General features: G+C 37.7%; 1 protein-coding gene across 1 annotated transcript in view; it reads right to left on the minus strand.

Moving 5' to 3' along the window:
* Positions 1 to 8,699: 8,699 nt before the first annotated feature.
* WASL (WASP like actin nucleation promoting factor) overlaps positions 8,700 to 19,424 on the minus strand; it is a 76,026-nt gene continuing 65,301 nt past the window's right edge. Inside the window, exons 10-11 of the mRNA XM_061165714.1 lie at positions 14,327 to 14,435; positions 8,700 to 11,341 (exon numbers count right to left, since the gene is read on the minus strand). Coding sequence (XP_061021697.1) covers positions 11,280 to 11,341; positions 14,327 to 14,435 — 171 coding nt within the window. The 3' untranslated portion in view covers positions 8,700 to 11,279. The remainder of the gene's footprint in view (positions 11,342 to 14,326; positions 14,436 to 19,424) is intronic.

Consider the following 19,424-nt stretch of genomic DNA (forward strand, 5'->3'; position numbering starts at 1 on the left):
TCTTGATAAAAGTGAAAGAGGAGAGTGAAAAAGTTGGCTTAAAACTCAACATTCAAAAAATGAAGATCATGGCATCTGGTCCCATCACTTCATGGCAAATAGATGGGGAAACAGTGGAAACTGAGAGACTTTATTTTTGGGGGCTTCAAAATCACTGCAGATGGTGACTGCAGCCATGAAATTAAAAGATACTTGCTCCTTGGGAAGAAAAGTTATGACCAACCTAGACAGTATATTAAAAAGCAGAGACATGACTTTGCCAACAAAGGTCCATCTAGTCAAGGCTATGGATTTTCTAGTAGTCATGTATGGATGTGAGAGTTGGACTATAAAGAAAGTTGAGAGCCAAAGAATCGATGCTTTTTATTGTGGTGTTGGAGAAGACTATTGAGAGTCCCTTGGACTGCAAGGAGATCAAACCAGTTAATCTTAAAGGAAATTGGTCTTGAATAATTATTGGAGGGACTGATTCTGAAGCTGAAACTCCAATACTCTGGCCACCTGATGTGAAGTACTGACTCACTGGACAAGACCCTGATGCTGGGAAAGATCAAAGGCAGGAGAAGGGGACAACAGAGGATGAGATGGTTGGATGGCATCACCGACTCAATGGACATGAGATTGAGCTAGATCTGGGATCAAAGGCAGGAGAAGGGGACAACAGAGGATGAGATGGTTGGATGGCATCACCGACTCAATGGACATGAGATTGAGCTAGATCTGGGAGTTGGTGACGGACAGGAAAGCCTGGTGTGCTGTAGTCCATGGGGTCGCAAACAATCGGACATGACTGAGCAACTCAACTGAAGAGTATGACAGCATTTCCCTCTGGGTCTTCACATGTGCAAAAGCAGAACAATTCCAAGCCTTCTACATTTGAATTAAGACAATGGAGTAATATTTTAATTGTCTATTCAGATCATTACTGGTTGCGCTTAGGAGGCAGAGAACTATAGTGGTTGAGGCTACGTCTTTTGTGTTAAGTTGGACCTAAGTCTGATGCTCAGCTCTGCCATTTATTATTTATATGTGTTAGCCACTCATCATGTCCAACTCTTTCTCTTCGCAGCTCTTAGGGTTAGGGTTAGGGTAAGGATTAGGGTTAGGCTAAGGATTAGGGTTAGGGTAAGTTTTAGGGTTACGGTAAGGGTTACGGTGGACTGTAGCCCACCAGGCTTCTCTTGTCTGTGGGATTCTCCAGGCAAGAATACGAGTGGATTGCCATTACCTTTTCCAGGGGATCTTCACAACCCAGGGATCAAACCCAGGTCTCCTGCATTGCAGTCTGATTCTCTACCATCTGAGCCACCAGGTAAGCCTCTATTTACTATTTAACTTTGAGCTAGTAGTTAAGCTCAACTTTGCATTTGCTTGACTAAAAAATTGGAATAATATTTCTCATATAAAACATTTCATGTCATGCCCAACTTTCTATGTATTCCAATCAATAGTGGTTAGTACTAATAGTATGGGGCTTCCCAGTTAGTGTTACTGGTAAAGAATCTGCCTGGTAATGCAGGAGATGCAAGAGATGCAGGTTTGATCCCTGGGTCGGGAAGATCCATTGCAGTTGGAAATGGCCACTCCAATATTCTTGCCTGGAAATGATGGGTTCCTTAAACCTGATTTTTCTCAGCATCGCAGTGATGAAAGATCTCGGAGTGGCGAAAGCACATCCAAGGGACTTCTGGAAGCCCCTTTACTGGCTTCACTATTATCATCAAAAAGTGCCTTGGTCTGAACTAGCTGGGTGCTCACATTTCAGTACCCTGTGCAGACAGGAGACAGGGCCAGGTGATGCCTCGCTGAGGAAGTCAGAAAGTAATCTACACTGGGAATTGTGAGCTAAGTGAGCAAGTGTTGTTGACTGTGCCCTCTGGGGACAGTGTTTATTAGAAAAACATTTGTGTGGGCAGGTAATGTACTCCCCATACAAAGCAGAACCAATATTTGAAGGTGTTCCCCCCCACCCCTTTCTTTTTGGCCACTTATTAATAGAGATCTTACTAATAGTTCCCCAACCAGGGATCAAACCCCACCTCCTGCAGTGGAAGTGCAGTCTTAACCACTGGACCACCAGGGTAGTCCTTACTTGAAGGTGTTCTTGATATCATTAATATTTAGAAGAAGCCAACTTTCACTGTGCCTCCCCCAAGTCCCAATAATACCTCACAAGTTTCAAGAAATCACACATGCAAAACCAAGTCCTCTTCTGTGCATTTTATACTCCCTAGCTAGCCATCTTGGTTACCAATTATTATTTTCTGTCATGGGGGAGGGATGATTGGAACCATACAACAGCAAAAAATTGTGTTGGATAATTTCTAGGAGAGGTGAGCAGAATGGAGGTTGTTGCTTTAAGAGTCAGAGAAAAAGTAAACCTAGAGGATGACTTAAGGGGACAATGCTTTCAAGAGAAGCAGTAACTGAAGACGGGAAGCAGCCTCGGAATTTTCTGAAACCTGTTGCTTCTTCCGGTTTCCTACTCAACATGGTGTATAGTAGCTTCTGTCTTTGGGGAAGATGCTGTTTAAAAAAAGAAAAAAGCCATTGGGAATTAAGGCGTGGAAACCAAAAAACCTGGGGAAAAGGTTTCCATATTTTGAACTTTACATAGCATCAATTTTGCTTCTCCAGACTTGTCAGAACAATTCTCATAAGTTGATATCATTGTCAATATGTGAAGAATTCCACAGATGGAGGATCCTGGCAGGCTACAGTCCCATGAGGTCGCAAAGAGTTTGACACGACTGAAACAACTTAGCACGCACACACACTTTCTATTCCGAGTTGCGTCCAGGTAATTTAATAAACTACAAAAACCTGCTAGGGACCTGGCAGACAGGGTTGAGACGGAAGCCTGGTCTCTCAATGGGTCTTAAAACTATGAGGTCACATGAATTTACTCTATTACCCTGAGGTAGAAATATATTAATACATGGAATGAGAGATTTGCTTTATTCTGAGGCTTACTTCCAAATTACAGTAACAACAATCATTTAAAATAGTTTGGTTTATAAACACCAAGGTCCTAATGTATAGCACAGGGAACTATGTTAATATCCTATAATAAATCATAATGGAAAAGAATATTAAAAAAGAATGTATATATAACTGAGTCACTTTGCTGTAAAGCAGACTGGTACAACATTGTGAATCCACTATATTTCAATAAAAATGAAAAATAAAATAGATAATAAGAACTTACTGTATAGCATAAGGAACACTACTTAAAACTCTGTAGTGACCAATATGGGAACAGAATCTTAAAAAGAATGGATATATGTATATGTATTACTCATACACTAGCAAAGTAATGCTCAAAATTCTCCAAGCCAGGCTTCAACAGTACATGAACCATGAACTTCCAGAGGTTGAAGCTGGCTTTAGAAAAGGCAGAGGAACTAGAAATCAAAGTGCCAACATCTGTTGGATCATTGAAAAAGCAAGAGAGTTCCAGAAAAACATCGATTTCTGCTTTATTGACTATGCCAAAGCCTTTGACTGTGTGGATCACAACAAACTGTGGAAAATTCTTAAAGAGATGAGAACACAGACCACCTGACCTGCCTCCTGAGAAATCTGTATGCAGGTCAAGGAGCAACTGTTAGAATCGGACATGGAACAACAGATTTGTTCCAAATAGGAAAAGGAGTACGTCAAGGCTGTATATTGTCACCCTGTTTATTTAACTTCCATGCAGAGAACATCATGCAAAATGCTGGGCTGGATGAAGCACAAGTTGGAATCAAGATTGCCGGGAGAAATATCACTAACCTCAGATATGCAGATGACACCACCCTTATGGCAGAAAGTGAAGAACTTAAAGAGCCTCTTGATGAAAGTGAAAGAGGAGAGTGAAAAAGTTGGCTTAAAACTCAACATTCAAAAAATGAAGATCATGGCATCTGGTCCCATCACTTCATGGAAAATAGATGGGGAAACAGTGGAAACTGTGGCAGACTTTACTTTTTGGGGGCTCCAAAATCACTGCAGATGGTGACTGCAGCCATGAAATCAAAAGATACTTGTTCCTCGGAAGAAAAGTTATGACCAACCTAGACAGCATATTAAAAAGCAGAGACATTACTTTGCCAATGAAGGTCCATCTAGTCAAAGCTATGGTTTTTCCAGTCATGTATGGATGTGAGTTGGACTATAAAGAAAGCTGAGAGCCAAAGGATTGATCCTTTTGAACTGTGGTGTTGGACAAGACTCTTGAGAGTTCTTTGGATAGCAAGTAGATCCAGCCAATCCATCCTAAAGGAAATCCGTTCTGAATATTCACTGGAAGGACTGATGGTGAAGCTGAAACTCCAATGATTTGGCCACCTGAGGCGAAGTTTGAAAAGACCCTGATGCTGGGAAAGATTGAGCGTGGGAGAAGGGGACGACAGAGGATGAGATGTTTGGATGGCATCACTGACTCAATGGACATGAGTTTGGGTAAACTCCGGGAGCTGGTGATGGGCAGGGAGGCCTGGCGTGCTGGTCCATGGGGTCACAAAGCGTTGGACATGACTGAGCAACTGAACTGAACATAATGACTAGAAGAGTAAGTTTTATAGAATCAAAACTGAACTCAAATGCATAATGTTATCTCCCTACCATGTTTTCCCAAGCAGGCTATTAGAATAACCAACGGAATAATGATTGGTTTAATATTCAGTTCACTGGGAAGTGAGGAAACATATATGAAAAACACACAGTCATCCCTCAGTATCCACAGAGTATTTGGAATTCCATGGATACCAAAACTCAAGTCTGCTGAAGTTCCTTATATAAAATGGTGGTTCAGTTGTTGAGACTCTGCACTCTCATTGCCATGATCCTTGGTTGAGGAACTAAAATCACACAAGTTGCATGGTGTGGCATAAAAAATTAAATTAAAAAAATACAATTTTTAAAAACTTAAATAAAAAATTAAAAAATAGAAAATAATATGGTTTAGTACAGGGAATACAATTAGCTCTTCATCTTTTGATGCAGACCCCACAGAAACAGAGGGCTGACTGCAGTGACTCCTATCAACAAGTTTTTGTTGTTCTGGGTTCTAGAAATCAAAGCAATGAAAATGTCAAACAAAAAGGATGCTGACAGGGCTCAGGTTGTATGTAGAATTTCTCTTTGCTTGTCGTTTAACTGCCATAAATCATGTCAGGATGTCCCAGGCATGTTGGCTAACTGTGAGGCCCTAGGAGAGATTTTAAAGCATTCAACTGGCTCACAGTCTAACTGAACTTTCTAAACATCTTGAGGCAGCAGGTCCTTATAATCATGCTCTATGGGATTTGGAGGCATTCATGCATGAACAAAACAAGACTACAATAGATCATTTAGAGGTGGCTTGGAAAGTACTTCTAGGATGAAATTTATTAGACTCTCATAATTACTTAACTATTAATGTTACCCACATCACAACCTTCAGCAAATACCCACAGCAAAGTTTGGCAATGTCTTTAAGAAAGTTAAAAATTTTCTATCTGAATGGACTATATTGAGCCTTAGTTGAATATACAACTAAGAAGTTGGCCCTTACACTTACATCCTTGCTCAATAAACAAACAGAAGCCAAATATTCTATTGCATCAGTTTCTCCCTAACTAGTTATTATCCTTCAAAACGGAGATTGGAACCCACTTAATTTTACTTGCTTGAGTTTTCTCTCAATCCCAGTCTTAAAAACAATGGCTGTAGACACAAATTCTGAGTAGACACACACACACACACAATTCTTTTCTATGCTCTGCCTCCTTAGACTCCCACTCATTTTTTTTTTTTTTTTTTAAAAAAGGAAGGTTGTTTCTTTTTAGGCCTGGAAGCTGATTTAAGGACCCAAGTTGTTGAACAGACAACTACAGAATTTAGACGTTATGAATTTGATGTTAGGGCTTTGTTGATTTCCCTAAAGTTAACTGGACATGATAATGTCTTTTCCTTTCACTTAATTTCTTTCAGCACCACAAATACTAAATGTATTTTATTTTCCTGTCCCTTTTACAGCAAAGGTGAAGTACATGCAACCGAGTTAGAATTCTGTCTCAACAATAAGAGAAGCGAAAAGTTGGATTTCAAGTGTCCAGTTTGTCCTTGTGCTCCTTGGAAGAACTCTTGGTCTTTAAATTGACAGTACAGCTGTTGGCTGATAATTAGGCACAAAGATTAATACATTCTCAAAGTAATTTTCTGTCAGGCCACTGACCATAAGGGTTTACAAAATACTTATGTTTAAATAAAGGCAATGCCCATGTACAAGAAACTAATGAAAAGAACTTGGATGTAGAATAAAATCCTCAGTTTGTTTTCAACTCAGTACTAAATGACAGACGTGTCCTGTGCTGACTGCATGCTTGGACAATGTTAAGGTGACCGCCATCACTGAGCCAAGATACTATCACATGCTTCAGCGTCAGGGGCCCGCTCCTCAAAGCCAGCCAGCTTTACTAGGCAAAGACGGGAACAGGATGCTAGAGGCTTTTATCAACACCCAGCTGACATGAGAAAGGGTGAAATTTGTAGCCGTAAATCTTCCAGAAACAAGGTAAATCTGCAATTTATCCACAACTTAAGAAAAACAGTGAAAACAAGAATAAAACAGTATTATGGTATATGCAAAGAGCAACTGATTTAATAGACAGATCTGGCTTCTACTATTAATATTTGGCTCAAATGGGCCTCAGGCAAGTCCCTCAACTACCCCAGATACTCTCTCATCCAGGATATGAGTATATGCTTGATATAACTCGATGGTCTTCCAACTGTTTTTCAGTTGTGATATAAGTATTTTAGATTTAAGGAAGGAGGGGATCAGAGATGATTGTTATATTTTAATGCCCATCACATATTTAATTTTAATAATCAGTTTAAATAAGGAGATATTGATGCTAGCCTTGATGAAAATCCTGAAACATCTAGCAAGAACGATGATAAAACTGAATTTAGGTCAAGACATGTCAACCAAGTTCAAGATTAAAAAATGCCAATATGACACATGGAACTTCAATTTCCATAATGCAATTTGATACTGCTAAAACTGTAGTACTTAACAAATTTAAAAAACTCCTTACTAAGTATAAGAAATTTTTGCAGTCGTTAAAAAATTGAGAGAACTTCAAATTTACCAGAAATGCCCCAATACGCAAACACCTAAGCTAAAAACCACCTATAAGCTACTGTTATATTTCACTCAAAGTAATTGTTATTCATATCTTGACTGATCTTGACAGTGGTACACATGGTTGGTTTAGATTTACACTGGACTTGTGTAAAATGTAATACTATGTATGTATCAATAGATTGATCACTGGTGCAAATTAACATTTTTTTTTTTAGTTAGCTGAGTGAGTGATAGTCACTCAGTTGTGTCCAACTCTTTGCAACTTCATGGACTGTAGCCTCACAAGCTCCTCTGTCCATGGAATTCTTCAGGCAAGAATACTGGAGTGGGTTGCCATTTCCCTCTCGGGCAATCTTCTCAATCCAGGGATTGAACATGGGTTTCCTGCATTGCAGGCAGATTCTTTACGATCTGAGCCATCAGGCAAACCTGATCACTGGTATAAATTAAAAAAAAAAAAAAGTTTAAGCTGTTGTTGATTTATCCAGATTTGTTATTCATAAATCCAAAATTTTCAATGGGTTCCCTCATGGCAAAGGAAGATGCCATGCAGCACATACAAAAGATACAGTCTTAACATTAATTGCAAAGTAAGTTCCCCATCATACTCATAAGAGCCAGGTTATTATACCTTTCTCTAGTGGCTTCACTAAAAAGCACACTTAAAGGAAAAAAAAAATCTAAGAATAAAAGAACAAGAGATTACAAAAAGTATGATGCTTTGGACGTATGATGTGACAGTGTCAACAAGGCAAGTGTGCTAAGTAAAATTTCCATAAAGAATTTTCCATTGTACTATAATAGGTCTTATCCCTATAGTTGTCCTTTAAGAACTCCATTTCTAAAGCAGAGTACGTAATTTCAGGAATTTCTTCATTGATTAGATAAATATAATGTGACAAGAGCAATTCTAAGGTACTTCTCTCTCTAAAAAACTTTTTAAAAGTGTGGTTAATACATTCTTAAGGGTTCACATTTGTATAACAGAAACAAATTTGTAATAGGACATATCATGGAAAATGTTTAAATGAGACTAATGCTTTTAGAAGGCATTTTGTAGCATCCTACACAACAGATTCCACAACTCAGCTTAATCTTCAGACACCCACTTGTGCCAGGGTCAGTAGAACAGAAAATTCTTTTTATCAAAAACTGAATTTCCTGTTTAAAAGTAAACACCACCTTTGATATCAAAGCTATTTAAGTTCCTTCCACACGAACTACTGTATTCGGCTTTTGCTGAAACTACCAGTGAACTCCACTATCACTCTGATTTAGGGAAACACATTTTTGGTGTGCACATGCTCCAATGTGACCTTGCAATGTGAACATTCTGTATACCACAGCAGTGGCTCCCGGGGGAACAGCTGAGCGGCTGTCACGTTTCCCAGCAGAACAGGGTGTAACATTCTTTTGCTCACCAAGTTTATTTAATGGCACACTCCAACCTCATGCAGTTGGCTGAAAACTTCAACCATTGCCATTCACTGCTGTGAATCCATTACTAAACTGTTTGAAATTATTTTTTTACCCATTTTAATCTCTTTTCAATAAACAAATAAAAACACACTATTTTAAACTATTTGGGTCAAATTAATTTTATTATGCTCCATGATGAATTGCCACCAGTGCAACATCCTATTCACTACACATTTCAAAAAAAAAAAAATTCACATACTAAACAAAATTTCAGTTGATAAATGGAAATGAATGATTGAAAGTCTTTATGAATCTCATACATACAATATGTGGCTAGCTGAAATTGTCTATCACATAGCGTTTAGATATAAAAAGCCTCATGCTAGTTTGTTAAACGCGAAGGCTATCAGACAATCATTTAGCTGGAGTGCATGTGGGAAGCTTTCAGACAACGCACAGGTATAGTGCTGTCCACGGTGCGAGGCAGTGGAGGACTGAAAACATGCAACCTTTACATCTAAAGTGGATTTAGTCTTCATGCCTGGACTGAATCCCACAGCTGCTGTGTTTCAACCAATATTAATTTAGACTCTGTGCAACAACAAAAGTCTTTTTTTTCCCCCCTTTAAGAAGAAAGAATAAACTCAATTACCATTGGCAAATTTTATACCTATCTTACATGTTTAGAATTGTGTTTCCAATTCGAAGATTTGATATCCTCTGCTCAGAGCAGCTCCCGATAAATCTTTATCATAACAAAGCTAGCTAGAAAACCCTGCATTCCTTGCCCCAAAGTGAACAGATATCTTAAATTGGCATTAAAGATATTTCCAAGATATTGTAAAAAATTTGCATAATGTCTAAAAGAAACAAAAAGGAAAATGATCAATATTACTTAAAATAATTAAAACGTTCTATTTACCATTTGCACAAATTCCTAATTTTATTGGTTAATTGTTGTCCAGCCTCATCCACACCAGACCCACAGAGATTAAGCCACACACACAAAAAAAGCAGAAAAAGGTTTTTAGCAGCAGAGGGCACTGTTTTCCGTAAGAAACAAAAGGTCTAGAATCTTTCCCATGAGCTTAAATTATTCCTGCAAGGTAGGTAACATTCTCTGAATAACTTAACTATTGTACTGCACCACTTACTGCTTTCAGCAACAAAACCTTTTAAATTATTTATGATAACTAGATGCATGATCACTAGAGATTATGTAATAACTGGTTGAAATTCAAGCCACATCTTGCAGGTCCAGCCTGTCAAGATCATGCCAATAACTAGATTTTGGTCGGTACAATTATAGAGAGCTTAATTTTTAGTCGGATATTGTGACTATAGTAATGAAATACATTTGGAACTACATTCTGTATATGACTCAATGTGAGAAAAATAGGTGTCTGTATTTAAATCAGATCATTTTTCTACCTAAAATTTAAAGTAGGCAGGTATGATAATTAATGCTATATATATGAAACAATCACCCTTAGGCAGACTAGTGTACTGTAGAGAGGCAAGGAAACCCTAATTTTAACACATCATGTAGCATATATAACAAATGTACAGGTTGTAAAGTTTTATTTTTACTTTTTAAAAATCTATCATTTGGTTTTGTGTTCCAAGAAATTTGACACTGGGACCACCAATCTTTTAAGAAAAAGGTAACCCTTCACCTGACATTTGACAAAAACCTTGAGAAATTATAAAAACAAAACAAAACAACAAAAAAAAACCACCCAGCATATTATAGTTTCACCATTATAGGGTATACCTTTGCCAACTAGGTAAGACTTCTATGGTTGGTATATCTGAATCCATACAGACTGCAAAATAAAAATACTTAATCCCACCTCATTTTTATAATGTTCTGATTTTTATAGTATATTTAACCAAATACCATAATGTATAGCCTCCTTCAGTTCATGTAGTATGGACTTATCTCTAAGATTCCCTAAACTTTAACATTTTAACTTTTCTTTCAAAATAATACCAAAAATACTTTTAAAAAATTTTTGCCAAAAAGAGCCTGCCACATTTGCTATAACACAAAAATAACCTCAGTCAAGTATTAGGTATGCAAGGGCTCCTTATGATTCCAGCCTCCAAATACCAGATCTGTACAACAGGCAATATTGCTGTAAGAGGTGTGTTACTCATTCTCCCAACTAGCATCTCTGTAGTGATTTTACATAGAGCATATTGCTAAAATCTGAGAAACTGCATCAGTGTAGTGATGTCTAGAGAACTGTGCAATCTATCAGCTTCAACATTCATGTGGCATGTGTTCAAAAAGAAGGGGCTAAATAAACTAAGATTTGCATCACTTAAAAAAGAATGTAGTGCTATACTAGATTTTAATAAGAAAATTTAGGTACAGAAAAAGTAGGGTATGAAAATAGTGTTTTCCTTCTGGCATTATAACTAAATTACATTAAGGTTTTTGTCAGTCTCACATATAATATTTAAACTCCCTTGTTGATGGAATGAAAAACACTCACAAATCAAGTGAGCATCCTGGTGTAAACGTGCACACAGTCACAGGGAGTAGCTTTGCAGAGGCTTATGACAAACCCTTACAGATTAAATGAGGTATTGCACAGATTAATAAAAAAAAAAGCAAAAAGGCAACAAAAATATACAGCAAATTGGTAGAACATTTACATGATAATTTTACAGAATCCATAGACAGAAAGTAGTGTTTAGTATTTCACCTTAAAAATATATATATATAATATATAGATCAGTCTTCCCATTCATCATCATCCTCAAAATCTTCATCCTCGTCTTCATCCTCATCTTCATCTAGGAGAGGACCAGTAAGACAGGTAAAACAGAGATACGAATAAAAGGACATTACACAACGCTTGCTATCCAACTTCTAAAACACAACCTGGAGGAATCCAGTCACTAAAATGGTTTAAAATCAATCAATAAAACACACCTAGAGTATTTGATTGTGAGCTGAAGATTAGAACAGGAGTAAGGAGATTGGATTCTAGTTCCTTAATCTCTATGGAACCAGTTTCAACCTGTGCTTCCTTATGTGTAAAATCACATGAGCTGATCTCTCTGAATCAACGGGGCTTCCCTGGTGACTCAGACGGTAAGGAATCTGTCCACAATGAAGGAGAACTGGTTCAATCCCTGGGTTGGGAAGATCCCTTGGAGAAGTAAATGGTTACCCATTCCAGTATTCTTTCCTCGAGAATTCCATGCAGGGAGGAGCCTGGTGGGTTACAGTCCATGGGGTTGCAAAGAATCAGACTGGGCAAGTAAAATTTCACTTTCTCTGAATCAACACACATATCACAAGAAAAGCTGTAAAAAAATATACTTGCACATTGTTTAGCCCATTTCAGTTATAATTCCAGTGACAGGTAGGAACCGCATCAGCACTGTTTCCATAAAGGAAACAGAGGAGGCACCCCAATACCCAACCTCCTCTTCTCCCCTGGTTCTCTCTTGACCCCACTGGCACTGCTCCTTCCCAGTCACCAAGGACCTACTATCACTAAAAGTGAACTTGGACATGAAAATCGCTCAGTTGTGTCCAACTCTTTGCAACCCCATGGACTATACAGTCCATGGAATTCTCCAGGTAAGAATACTGGAGTGGGTAGCCTTTCCCTTCTCCTAAAGCTAATGCTCAATTCTGTTCTCAGCTTTTGACCCATCACACCCATCTGACCCAGATGATCACCCCACTCTCCTTCAAACTTCTTCCCTTGACTTCTAAGATACCACACTTGCCAGTCCTCCAAACTCTATTAGACTTTCTCTTCTCTGTATACACCCACTTCTTTGATGATCCCATCCAGTTCCGTACCCGACATGCAGATGACATTAACAGTGCACATCTCGCCCCTGAATTCGACTCATAACCAAATGCCTACTTGACATCTACTTTAAAATTTTTAGTAAGTGTCTCAAATTCAATATGTATAGAATCAAATTCCTATCTTTCCTTTCAAACTTGCTCCTCCTAAATCTTTCCCCATTCTATTGATGAAAACTTTACTCTTTCAGTTGCTCAGGTCAAAAACCTCAGACTCATCCATCACTCCTTTTTTCCCAAACCTTGTTTTCAATCCATCAACAAACCCAATGTTATCCACATTCAAAGTATAACTAGTATCCAACCACTTCTCAGGAGCTACCAATCTGATTCAAACCTGCATCATCTCCAGCTTGGGTCACTGCTATTCATTACTCTGCTAAGAACCTTCCAGTGGCTTCCCACCACATTCATGGCCTCCAAAGACTTGCTCTTGGCTTCCTGCCACCTCATACTACTTCCTTATTCTTTTTTCTCTTTCTTCTTTATTCTTCTTCTTGTTCCACCCCTACTGACCTTGGCACTGTTCCTCAACCTCAGAGAGTTTATACTGGCTGTACATACTTTCCTGTTTTCTACAAGGTTTACTCCCTGAACTTCTTTGTGTCTTTTCTCAAATGACATCTTAGGTAAGCCTCATTATCCTATGACAAATGAAATTCTCTCTCATAGTCTGTTAGTCTTTTCCCTTTTCTGCTTACTTTCTGTCCATAGTGAAAGTGAAGTCACTCAGTCGTGTCCAACTCTTTGCAACCCCATGGACTGTAGCCTACCAGGCTCCTCCGTCCATGGGATTCTCCAGGCAAGGATACTGGAGTGGGTTGCTATTTCCTTCTCCAGGGATCTTCCCGATCCAGGGATTGAACCCGGGTCTCCCGCATTGCAGGCAGATCCTTTATCATCTGAGCTATCAGGGAAGCCCTTAGTACATATCACTATTTAAAGTACATATTTTCTAATTTGTTTTATTTATTGTCTCTCTCTTTCTCACTGGAATGCATGCTACAGAAAGGCAGGGATTTTTCTTTTTTTCTTATTATTTCACAATAAATACTTGTGGAATGAATTAGCTTATTCTACCTTTTAGCACAGTATAGAAATGAAAATGCCTATTTAAGGAAAACAAATGTTGCTAAAGGATCTTAGATATCCACATCCTTAAGGGGAAATAAACAGGAGGAAAACAACATTTATTGAGCACCTACTATGTGCTCAGCAACCTGCTGGTTATTTGCATAATAATTTGCTGTTCATATCAATCATCTGATTTATGAATTCTCTCCACATAACAAACTGGAGAACTGAGGTCCACAACAGAGAATAAATAATAGATTTAATAATAACAAAGATCTGCTTCTAGTACATCATGCTCTTCAGTAAATCTCAACCATTACCGCAGCAAAACCCATATTCTTTCTCTTTTAAAAATGATGCTCATTTAACGGTGGTGTGCACATGTTTAATAACCACAAGTACAAACTATTCAAATAACGTTTTGGGAAAAAACAAAAAAGAGAAAAAAAAAACTAGGGTTCTTTGGCACACCCCAGAAACAATATAAATTATCTCATTTCTCAGTCCCAATTCTTACAAATCAGGAAAACCTAAATTTCTTAAGTCACAAGAATGTCTCAGGAATGAGATACAGGAATGTCAAGTCTTTTTTAACAAGTTGTTTGCCAGGCATTCTATTAATACTTCTGGTTTGGGAAACAAAACTGCAATTTTTGCCAAAATTGTTCTTCCATTTTATGGTTATGACATGGCATCCATTAAGCTTCAAACAGACTAGTCACAGTGACAACTTCTTAAAATATGTCTGAGAACCTACATCAATGAGGTATTCAATAACAGGAAGAAAATCTAGAAAAGACTGTGTCACAGAATAAAAAGAGAAACAGAACTTCAAATATTCAAATTTATTAACTATACATACACACACACAAACATACCTGAAGAATGAATGGCTTTGCTCCTCTTCTGCATCACCTCCATTAATGCACCTACAATTCCTGAAGTGGGTGCAGGTGCTGGTGGTGTAGACTCTGGGGCATCAGTTACCTTGGAAAGGAAAGTTAGCAAAACTGAGTAATACATTCTCAGCAGAAAGTCTCTGTCTCCAGAAAATCCTTCTCTCTTATAAGCACTTCATTATTTTAAAACAAATAAAACTAAAAAAGCAAACAATCAAACCCATGATAGGATTAACTGAATTAAGAAAAAACAAACAAACAAACACAAAATTGCTGCTTTAAAAGACTTATGTAAGATATATTTCCTATTCTTAATGCATAGGCCATCAATAGATTTCCAAATTTAGATTAAAAATCAAACTTTCTGCTACTTGCCCTTGAAGTTGGGTTACTTCTGTTCATTCTAACACACAAAACCTTGGCTGGTAAGAAACTTTAAAACAGTTATCAAAGGATATTGTTCTGTAAAACTGAGCACATATTTAGACTCCTAGAGTTACTAGGTGAGAAGCACATTTTAAGATATCTAAGAGCATTTAAAGAGACTTACATTTTCCTGAAAAATTCAGCTTCGCTAATAAGCTTTATAATTTTAAATTTTATATTTAATATAAAGTTATAATATAAATATGTATAATAGACAATATATATACTCTAATTCAAAATGAACCTTCCTTCTCATGTATGTGAAACTTCTCATTAAGGAGATCAGATGGGTAGCCTTCAAAATGTACCTCACAAGGCAACTAACTTTTCCCAATTAAAGTACTGTTTACTTTATCTAATATAAACTACATTTAGGGAAAAAAAAAAATCAATATCAAAGGGTCTCATTAAAGAGACTCACAGACTTAGAAAATCAACTTATAGATGCCGGGGTACCTAACGGTTAGGGTCTTTGGGAAGGTCATGTACACACTGCTATATTTAAAATGGATAACCAACAGAGGCCTATTGTACAGCACATGAAACTCTGCTCAATGTTATGTGCCAGCTTGGATGGCAGTGGGGCTTGGGGGAGAATGGATACATGTATAAGTATGGCTGAGTCCCTTCGTTGTTCATCTGAAACTACTACAACATTGTTCATCGACTATACCCCAATACAAAATAAAAAGTTTTTTTTTTTTAAAAAAAAAAAAAGCCCTATCAATAAACGGTCTCATTAAAACAGAAAAAAGGATCTTATTAAAATCTAATTTCTCTATAAAATAACCCCTGATTTCAACACTCCCAACTCTTTCCAACCACATGGACTATACAGTCCATGGAATTCTCCAGGCCAAAATACTGAAGTGGGTAGCCTTTCCCTTCTCCAGGGGAACTTCCCAACCCAGGGATCAAACCCAGGTCTTCTGCATTGCAGACTGATTTCTTTACCAGCTGAGCCACAAGGGAAGCCCCATTAAAAAAGAGACTACAGGAAATTTGTAGAAACTAAGGAAAAAAAAAAAATGCAATTTAGAAAGTACTGCTCTCTGTGCACTTTGATTAAAATGAGTAGTCATTTATACAAAAGACTCATTTTGTTAATTTTGTCCCTGGACTTATAGTATCCACAGAAAAGTATGTTATTGGTATAATTAAAAATGAAATAGCACAACTATACTAAATAATTATCACACACATACACATAGCTACCCTTGAATAACATGAGTTTGAATTGCATGGGTCCACTTATATGCAGATTTTTTCCAATAAATATATTGGAACATTTTTTAAAGATCTTCTACATCTGAAAAAACTTACAGATGAATCACATTGCCCAAATACATGAAAAAATTAAGAAAAAGTTAGACATGTCACAAATGCATAAAACATGTGTAGATACAGGTCTACTTTACCATTTACTACCATAAAGTATACACAAATCTATTGTAAGAAGTTAGAATTTATTAAAGCTTATGCACACACAGGGACTTTGGGAAATCCTACATACATGGCACCATTCATTCCCTGTTAACAGAAATATAAACAAATGTAAAGATGCAGTTTTAACTCATAACTGCATAAGATTAATGGCAGTGCTCACTGTACTACTGCCCTAATTTTGTAGATATCTTCTAATTCAGTCGCTAATCAGTGAGCCATGCATGAGTATCTGTCTACTTGAAACTCCCTGTGATTCTACTAGTGTGAGCAGTTTGTCTCCCCAGTAAACTGTACATTACAGTAAAAAATGTTCTCTTGTAGTTCTCATGTATTTTCCATTGGATTGAGTGCAATACTGCAATCCTTGAATAAAACCATGGGACCCATATGAAGTGCCACTGGTAATGCGGGAAGTGCTCCAAAGAAGGGGAGAAAAGTCATGACATTACAAGAAAACACTGAATTGTGTGATATGTTCTATAGAATGAGGTCTGCAGCTGCCCACCATTTAAGGATAAATGAATCCAGCATTAAGGATCATAAAGAAAAAAGAACAATAAATTCATGAAGCTATCACTGCAGTTAGGTGTAGGAGACCAACCCCTCTTTCTCCTCCTCAGCCTACTCAGTGTGAAGACAACAATGATGAAGACCTTTGTGATGATCCACTTCCACTTTAATAAACAGTAATCATTATGCCATCATCACACAGAGTTCCAAAGAACAGCAAGGAGAGATAAGAAAGCCTTCCTCAGTGATCAATGCAAAGAAATAGAGGAAAACAATAGAATGGGAAAGACTAGAGATCTCTTCAAGAAAATTAGAGATACCAAGGGAGCTTTTCATGCAAAGATGGGCACAACAAAGGACAGAAATGGTATGGACCTAACAGAAGTAGAAGATATTATGAAGAGGTGGCAACAATACACAGAAGAACTACACAAAATAGATCTTAATGACCCAGATAACCACAACGGTGTGATCAGTCACCTAGAGCCAGACATCCTGGAATGTGAAGTCAAGTGAGCCTTAGGAAGCATCACTACGAACAAAGCTAGTGGGGGTGATGGAATTCCAGTTAAGCTACTTAAAATCCTAAAAGATAATGCTGTGTAAGTACTGCACTCAATATGCCAACAAATTTGGAAAACTCAGCAGTGGCCACAGGACTGGAAAAGATCAGCTTTCATTCCAATCCCAAACGTAGGCAATGCCAAAGAGTGTTCAAACTACCACACAACTGGACTCATCTCACATACTAGCAAAGTAACACTCAAAATTCTCAAAGCTAGGCTTCAATGGTACATAAACCGTGAACTTCCAGATGTTCAAGCTGGATACAGAAAATGCAAAGGAACCAGAGATCAAATTGCCAACATCCGTTGGATCATCGAAAAAGCAAGAGAGTTCCAGAAACACATCCACTTCTGCTTTATTGACTACGCCAAAGCCATTGACTGTATGGATCACAATAAACTGTAGAAAATTCTTAAAGAGAAGTGAATACCAGATCACCTGACCTGCCTCCTGAGAAATCTGTATGCAGGTCAAGAAGCAACTGTTAGAACCGGACATAGAACAACAGATTGGCTGCAAATCGGGAAAGGAGTATGTCAAGGCTGTATACTGTCACCCTGCTTATTTAACTTATATGCAGAGTACATCATGCAAAATGCCGGGCTGGATGAAGCACAAGCTGGAATCAAGATTGCTGGGACAAATATCAAAAACCTCAGATATGCAGATGACACCACCCTTATGGCAGAAAGCGAAGAAGAACTAAAGAGCCTACTGATGAAAGTGAAAGAGGAGAGTGAAAAAGCTGGCTTAAAACTCAACATTCAAAAAAAGATCATGGCATCCAGTCCCATCACATCATGGCAAAAAGATGAGTAAACAATGGAAACAGTGACAGATTTTATTTTGGAGGGCTCCAAAATCACTGCAGATGGTGACTGCAGGCACGAAATTAACGCCTGCTCTTTGGAAGAAAAGCTATGACTAACCTAGACAGCATATTAAAAAGCAGAGAGATTACTTTGCCAACAAAGGTCCGTCTAGTCAAAGCTATGGTTTTTCCAGTAGTCATGTATGGATGTGAGAATTGGACTATAGAGAAAGCTGAGCGTTGAAGAATTGATGCTTTTGAACTGTGGTGTTGGGGTTGGGGAAGACTACTGAGAGTCCTTTGGACAGCAAAGAGATCAAACCAATCAATCCTAAAGGAAATCAGTCCTGAATATTCATTGGAAAGACTGATGCTGAAGCTCAGACTTCAATACTTTGGCCTCCTGATGAGAAGAATTGACTCACTGGAAAAGACTGTGATGCTAGGAAAGATTGAAGGCAGGAGGAGAAGGGGATGACAGAGGATGAAATGGTTCGATGGCATCACCAACTCCATGGACATGAGTTGAGCAAGCTCCGGGAGTTGGTGATGGACAGGAAGCCTGGTGTGCTGCACTCCATGGGGTCGCAAAGAGTTGGACCCGACTGAGCGACTGAACTGAACTGATCATGCCATACAGTTAATAAAACAAACTTATCTGTTGTGTAAGTGTGCCTTTTTGTGAAAATCTAAGACTACATGGCGAGAACTGTATGAAATATTTTCGTGTCAACATCGCCTAAGTATTCATCATGTAGGACACAGTGTATAAGATTGAGTTATGTCACCATACGGTATGCCTCTCGTAACTGGAGAAACTGTGTAGCTGCCTATCATCACAGGTAAATGGTTTTGAAAAAAAATAACAATGTTTCCAATACAGTATTAAGAATATGACTGTAATAATATATGCCATAAAATTTTATGATTCATTCATTAGCATGTAGGTTAGCTACAGTGAAGCAATAATATTGAATATACTAGGCTACCATAAAGCAATCATTATTGCTATCAATGTATGAATTGTTATACCTGTAAATAACTATAAATTTCTCATATTTTCATTTTCAATGTCTAGTGTATTACATATAACATCTAGCATTATATAAGAATATTGACCAATACTGATGTAGGTACTAACAGACTATTCATCTTGTGAACAGGATGATGTAAAGTTATAGTATTAATAAATCCAATTCAGTACTGTAAATGTATTTTCTCAACCTTTCTCTTCTCTAGCTTACTTTAAGAATATAGTATATAGTATAATATATATAAAATATACAAAATATGTTTATTTTTATATTATTCTAAGGC

Source organism: Dama dama, chromosome 18 (assembly GCF_033118175.1).
Source record: "Dama dama isolate Ldn47 chromosome 18, ASM3311817v1, whole genome shotgun sequence".
Taxonomy (NCBI): domain Eukaryota; kingdom Metazoa; phylum Chordata; class Mammalia; order Artiodactyla; family Cervidae; genus Dama; species Dama dama.